This window comes from Myotis brandtii, unplaced genomic scaffold (genome assembly GCF_000412655.1).
Source record: "Myotis brandtii unplaced genomic scaffold, ASM41265v1 scaffold57, whole genome shotgun sequence".
Classification (NCBI taxonomy): domain Eukaryota; kingdom Metazoa; phylum Chordata; class Mammalia; order Chiroptera; family Vespertilionidae; genus Myotis; species Myotis brandtii.
Window position 1 is genome coordinate 1,106,685 of NW_005370133.1, and position 7,087 is coordinate 1,113,771.

At 38.7% G+C, this 7,087-nt stretch overlaps 1 protein-coding gene across 3 annotated transcripts in view; it reads right to left on the minus strand.

The window, feature by feature from the left end:
* TMEM59 (transmembrane protein 59) overlaps positions 1 to 7,087 on the minus strand; it is a 26,959-nt gene that overhangs the window by 3,897 nt on the left and 15,975 nt on the right. For all 3 annotated transcript variants that reach the window (XM_014549778.1, XM_014549776.1, XM_014549777.1), the window contains one exon: positions 4,097 to 4,205. In XM_014549778.1, coding sequence (XP_014405264.1) covers positions 4,097 to 4,205 — 109 coding nt within the window. The remainder of the gene's footprint in view (positions 1 to 4,096; positions 4,206 to 7,087) is intronic.

Genomic DNA, 7,087 nt, shown 5'->3' on the forward strand with positions numbered 1-7,087 from the left:
GGGGCAGCTCCTGCATTAAGCATCTGCCCCCTGGTGGTCAGTGCATGTCATAGCGACCGGTCGTTCCGCTGTTCGGTTGATTTGCATATTAGCTGTTTATTATATAGGATGTTTAAGCTCCAAGATCAGGGGTGGGCAAACTTTTTGACTCGAGGGCCACAATGGGTTCTTAAACTGGACCGGAGGGCAGGAACAAAAGCATGGATGGAGTGTTTGTGTGAACTAATATAAATTCAAAGTAAACATCATTACATAAAAGGGTACGGTCTTTTTTTTTGTTTTGTTTTATTCATTTCAAACGGGCTGGATCCGGCCCGCGGGCCGTAGTTTGCCCACGGCTGTCCAAGATACTAGGTCTGTACTTAAGAGACACACATTCTCCCAACAGGCTTATGATTTCCTATAAGCACACAGGATCATATATGTAAATAACATAACACAATCTAAATAATACTGCTCACAGATGAGTTATACTTGTACTAGAGGCCTGGTGCCGTGCACTCCGAAGGTCCCTCAGCCCGGCCTGCACTCTCTCACAGTCTGAGAGCCCTCTGGGGAGCGGGCCTAAGCCGGCAGTCGGACATCCTTAGTGCTGCTGCAGAAGCGGGAGAGGCTCCCACCACCGCCGTTGCACTCGCCAGCAGTGAGCCCGGCTTCTGGCTGAGAGGCGCTCCTCCTGCGTTGAGCATCTGCCCCTGGTGGTCAGTGTGCCTCATAGTGACTGGTCGTTCTGCTGTTTGGTCAATTTGCATATTAGCCTTTTATTATATAGTATATAGTTAAAATGGAGTCTCATGTTACTATGGAGAGGGGTCAGAAACAATTTATGTTCTAATAAAAAAATCAATGAAAAGGCTTTTATAAAGAAAGTAAAGTTTAAAATAGGTAGCTTTTGGCCAAGAAAATCCAAATAACTTTCTAATGCTAAGTTCTCAGTTATTTTTACAGTACACAAAGAAAACACTAGAGAAGGAATACTTATACTACAATATTTTTAAACAAGAAACAAAACCTTAATATGTATTAAAAATTATTTATACTAAAAATAAATCCATTCTAATGACAACACAACAATAGTTCTGTATGACAGGATGAGTGATTTTTTTTCTGCTTCTTTATATGTACTTCACAAATTTCTAAGTATACAGTATTTTTATAATAAAACTAGAGGCCTGGTGCATGAAAATTCGTACACTCGGGGGTGGGGGTGAAGAATGCCCAGCCTGTGCCCTTTTGCAGACTAGGAGCCCTTGTTGGATGTCCAACTGACAGGCCTAAGCCGCCGTCTGGCCTCCCTCTGCAGGAGGCGACCCGCAGGCCAATCAGGGAATGGCACTAGCCAGTGAGTGGCTGGCCCTGCCCCCCCATTGCTGTCTGTTCCGCCATTCAGTCGATTTTCATATTAGACTTTTATTATATAGGATAGGATATATGGTTGAACACAACATTAATACCTAGCCAAAGTGTGGTTTCACATACAAAGTAAAGCCTAAAATGAATGATTCCAAATGGCTGTTTTCCACACATTTTTCTAGAAAATGTATCTTCTTAGAAAAGTCTGGCTCCTTGAGGTTATAGCCATAATTTTAATTGGTAAGTATAGGAAGAAGAGCTCTAGAGAGGAGCAAGAAAGTAACATCGCAAGGCAGATATTTGTAGGAAATGTAACAGGTGCCAAGAGAACTCTATATGGGTGTTGATTCTTTAGACTCTATGACAGGGGTCCTCAAACTACGGCCCGCGGGCCACATGCAAATACAAATAGTGTATTTGTTCCCATTTTGTTTTTTTACTTCAAAATAAGATATGTACAGTGTGCATAGGAATTTGTTCATAGTTTTTTTTTAAACTATAGTCCGGCCCTCCAACGGTCTGAGGGACAGTGAACCGGCCCCCTGTTTAAAAAGTTTGAGGACCCATGCTCTATGATCACAGGAATCTAGTGGGCATATGTGGGAAAAGTGAGTTGTTCCCCAAAGAATTTGAAAATAAGGGGAGAGAATTTCTCACAGAATTAAAGCTATACAATCAAAATAAAATTTATCACAGCAGAGACAACATCTAAAAGGAAAAGAAAGATCAAGTCTCTGAAAGGAAATTTCCTCAAATCTATAAGATATAACCAAAACCACAATGAGAGGCATTGATATGTCTACACAACACCAGAATAGGAGATCGCTTCCATAGGTAAAGATGTAAGAGAGGAAAACAATGAAATGTCCATTTAAAACTATTTGGATAGAAAATGCTCAATTTAGTCAGTAGGCCTGGGGACCAGAATCCAGGTTGTGGTGGATTTATCAAGGTAAATTTCACCTGAGGCCAGCCATTCAGTCTTTCTTGGCAATAATCAGACCAATCTCTATGTGTATCTTTTTCTTTCTTTTTTTTAACCTAGGGGTAAGGAGAAGGAACTAATGATGTAAAAAGGAAGGAATAAAGTGCCACATGGTGGGGAGGTCAACAAAGATTTATTACTATGGTTTTGTAGCTTTTTTGCCATAGGATTTAGAGTGCATGGGGTAACAGGCAACGAAAATCCTATGTAAGATGGGTAATTTCATTTTATTAGAAATAATGAAATGACTAAAATATGGACATCAGCACTAAAAATAACACAAATAATGGAGCAAGAAGATGTCATTAGTATACTCCTATCATAAGCAGATGAGTTTTACAGAAATTTACACGATCTCTAATACTTTAATTCCTGATCCTGTTTAATTTTATCCATTTGGTTTATTCTCCTAATTTAAATTATTTTAATCAAGGTAGTTCCTTACAGTACTTCCCTGATAATTAGCTTATTCTTGTCTGTACCTGGGAAAATTGTCTACCCTCTTCTCTGCTAATTCATATCTACCCATACTTCAAAGTTCAGATCAAGATCCACATTATCTAAAAGCCTTATCTGACAATCCAGCACATGGTATCTGCTTTCCTTAACACTTTAAACATTTATTATTTGTACCACTTAAAATCCTTATCAGCCATAGGAAAGATGGTAACAGGAAAAACACAGGAGTTGTGAATCAAAAGATAAGAGCTAATTCCAGCCTCAATACTTTCACTGCTGTGCAATCCCAGGAAGGTTAACTGGCTTTGTAAGCCTGCTAAGCCATCTATAAAGTAGATAATAGAACATACTATAGAGTACTGCTGGATATGTAAGATATATGAAAATACTTTATAAAATTTACAGAACTATATAAGTGTTAGTTATCAACATTATCCTGTTCCAATTTCTAGCTGCTTGTATCACATATCTTAAAAATATAAAATATAAATCTTAATTATTCATGCATAAACCTTATATTAAAACATATTTTTATTGTCTGTTAAGATAAAACTGTTCAAACACCATGCTAGGCACATGCCAACTACTTATTAGATTCTATTTTAACTTTCCTCCTTTCTTCTTTTCAATCTTTTTCTATTGCACTTTCGAGGCACAAGAGAACTAAAGTTTATTTCATTTGGAGTTGAGCTAGCCCATATTTATTATATAAATAATTCTTTCCTTCAAAGCTAAATTGAATAATCAAATTATAGACTTTTCCAAAATATAACTCCTTTACCTTAAAAGTCAAATATCTTGGGTCAATTAAATTTTCATTATCAAGGAAGTCATAATAGTTTTCTATCTCTTTCAGGGTTAGATTCCAGAACAAAAGAACTCAAAATCAAACGCTCTGGCCTTGCTGCTTCTAAAGCAGCAATTACTCTTTAAAATTTGTGGCAATTAGTTTAAAATGCTAAGTGGGTATACAAGACTTCTTTCTTAAATATCACCTTAGAAACTGATGTCAACAGGTTCTGAAAAGCCTCGAAGAACCAGGGAGAGAAACACTTTAAACTAGCCAACATGTATGTAACTACGGTAGTTAGCTTTACAGAAAACTGGAACAGTGATTCTTGTGCTGCAAACCTGTAATTTTCATGTGTGCCAACCCCCAGGTATGTGACTGAAACCACCAAATCTTCTCTCATTCTATTAATAGAGAGGCCTTGTTTTTTTAGTTTAAAAAAAAATAGGCATTTAAAATGATTAATCATATGGTGCAGTCTTCAAATGGCGTATTAGAATTAAATCTACCTCAGAGGGAACATACTGCTCCACAGCTGTAGCAACAGTTGCACAACAAATCCAGAGCAATACCATCACCGAGAGGACAAGAGTTGTGGTTAAAATCCACCCAGAGTTACTGAAAAAAAAGAAAGAAAGAAATATCAACAATTAGTCATGTTAAAATTTCATAATATAAGAAACAGGAGATTCTTAATAATTAAAGGCAATCAAGGTTAAGTACTTAGTTTAATAATCTAATTAAAGCTTTACGGTTACTACCTTTAAAACTATTTTAAAAAAACATACTCATAGAAGGAACTATTATAATAGATATTAGGGGCCCTGCCCAGTTTGGCTCAGTGGATAGAGCGTTGGCCTGGGGACCGAAGGGTCTCTGGTTCAATTCTGGTCAAGGGCACGTACCTGGGTTGCAGGTTCCTCCCCAGCCCTGGCTGGGGCTCATGCAGGAGGCAACCAATCCATGTGTTTCTCTCACATTGATATTTCTCTCTGTCTTTCCTTTACTCTTCCACACTCTCTAAAAATCCATGGAAAAATATCCTCAGGTGAGGATTAAAAAATAAATTAAAATTAAATTTTAAAAAAAATTTAAGAAAAAATAGATATTAGGGTAGTATGAAACCCTTCCCTCCATTTCTCAAGTTTCTGTAACATGGCTGCATCACCTTTGCAACTTAAAAAAAAAATCAGACATACTGGCTTGTTAAATATATAAAATTAAAAAATTATTGTCAAGGGTAATTTTAAATTACTAAATGAGATAAGAAAAATGAAAGTGTCCTATAAATTAGACACTGCTATAAAATTTTATATGTATTATTTTGCAAGTTATTATGATGATACTAGCTTTAAGAAAACCCAATATCTCAGAATTAAGGTATAGAATAGGTAAATTATGAAATTTTCATGTTTCATAAAGGGATTCACAACAGGCTTCCAGAAGTTAGCGTCTCTAGAGCATTTCAAATATTTGATCTGCCATAATTTACTTACAATTCAATTTATAAGAGTATATCTATTATGAAGTATTCTGCACCCATTACAGCACATCTTAGTAAAGATAAAATTACATCTTTCTTATGATTAAAATATTTTTAAAAATGTTTTTATTGATTTCAGAGAGAGGAAGGGAGAATGAGAGAGAGATAGAAACATTGATCGGCTGCCTCCTGCATGCCCACTACTGGGGATCAAGCCTGAAACCCAGGCAAGTGTCCGGTTTGGAAATCGAACCATGACCTCCTGGTTCATGGGAAGACCCTGGTTCATGGGACAAAGTTCAACCAACTGAGCCATGCTGACTGAGCTGATGAAAATATCTTTTTTAAAAAATAGTATTTTTTTACTGATTTTAGAGAGGAAGGGAGAGGGAGAGATAGAAACATTAATGATGAGAGAGAATCATCAGTCGGCTGCTTCCTGCACACCCCCTACTGGGGATCAAGCCCGAAACCTGGGCATGTGCCCTTGACCAGAATCAAACCCAGGACCCTTCAGTCCACAGACCAATGCTCTATTTACTGAGCCAAACTAGCTAGGGCTGATTAAAATATCTTTTTTTAAAAAATATATTTTTATTGATTTCAGAGAGGAAGGGAGAGATAGAAACCTCAATGATCAGAGAGAACAATCTATTCACTGCCTCCTGCACACCTCCTACTGGGGATCGAGCCCACAACCTGGGCATGTGCCCTTGACCAGAATCGAACCCAATTTCCATTCTGGAGGCTAAGGGCAACTTCATATCAACCAAGTGATATAATAAAAAGAAGCACTGGCATAAGGGTCAGAAGACCAGATTCCACTGACTTGCTAGGTGATCCTATATGCAATCATGGAAAAATCATGATCTTTTAAAGAGCAAACAGCTATGATAGAATAGAATGAGTAGAAGATATAGAATTTGAAAACCTAGATTTGAATTTTAATATAATAGATATATAACCTTGGGGTAGCTGACTCACCTCTCTGATTTACCTACTTATCACAGGGTACACTGTTCTAAGAGTCAAATGAGATCACTGAGGGGGGGGGAAAGCATTTAAAAAATAATTCTTTTTATTAAAATGTAGGATACTATCATATTTAGCTTTCATAAAACTATCAAATTGCAACAAAAATCCTAAATACTCAAGAGAGAAAAACTGTCCTTTTTAAAGCAAGGTCAAAAGCAGGTTTAGAAATGAAAGGAAGGGAAATTTTAAAGTTAAACCCTTATTTTCTCACCCAGTCTTTAAAGACTTTTGTTCAGTAAAAGGTATTAATTTTTAGATTCCAATATAACAGGAGAAACCAAGATGGCGGCATAGGTAAACACCGGAAATTGCTGCCTCACACAACCACTTCAAAAATACAACTAAAAGACAAAACAGACATCATCCAGAACCACAGGAAGGCTGGCTGAGTGGAAATTCTACAACTAGAAGGAAAGAGAAAAGCACTGAGACTCAGAGGAGGTGCGGAAGTAAAGTGCAGAGGTACGGAGGCGCACGCCGAAAGGGCTGGCAACTGAGGACGTGGCGCACGTGGGAAGGGCTGGCAGCTAAGGACGCGGAGCACGTGGAGAGGGCTGGCAGCTGAGGAGAGGGAGTCTGCTCCTGACTGCTCTGAACTCCAGTTCCGGGTGAGTCTCTGGGGACCCAGACTCATACAGGAGAAACTGGACTGTCTGGCGGCAGTGGGAACTCAAGAGCGGCTTTCTCTCAGAGGTACTTGCAGCGATTACCGGGACACTGAGAAGTGGGGCCTCTTAGGGGAGGACTGAGGAGCAGCCATAGCTGCTTGCTCCACCCTGTTGATTCCCTGAGACCCCGCCCCACCCAAGCTGTGCGCAGAGGCCTGGCCCTTTGCAACCTGAAAATTACTTAACAAACTGCAGCTGAATCAGAGAGACCCAGAACTTCCAAAAGAAGGTCCAAGGCCCCACAGCAGCATGCATTGCTTCACAGCTGGGCCGCATCTGGGCACCTCCAAACCCCAAACAAAGAAGAGGAATCT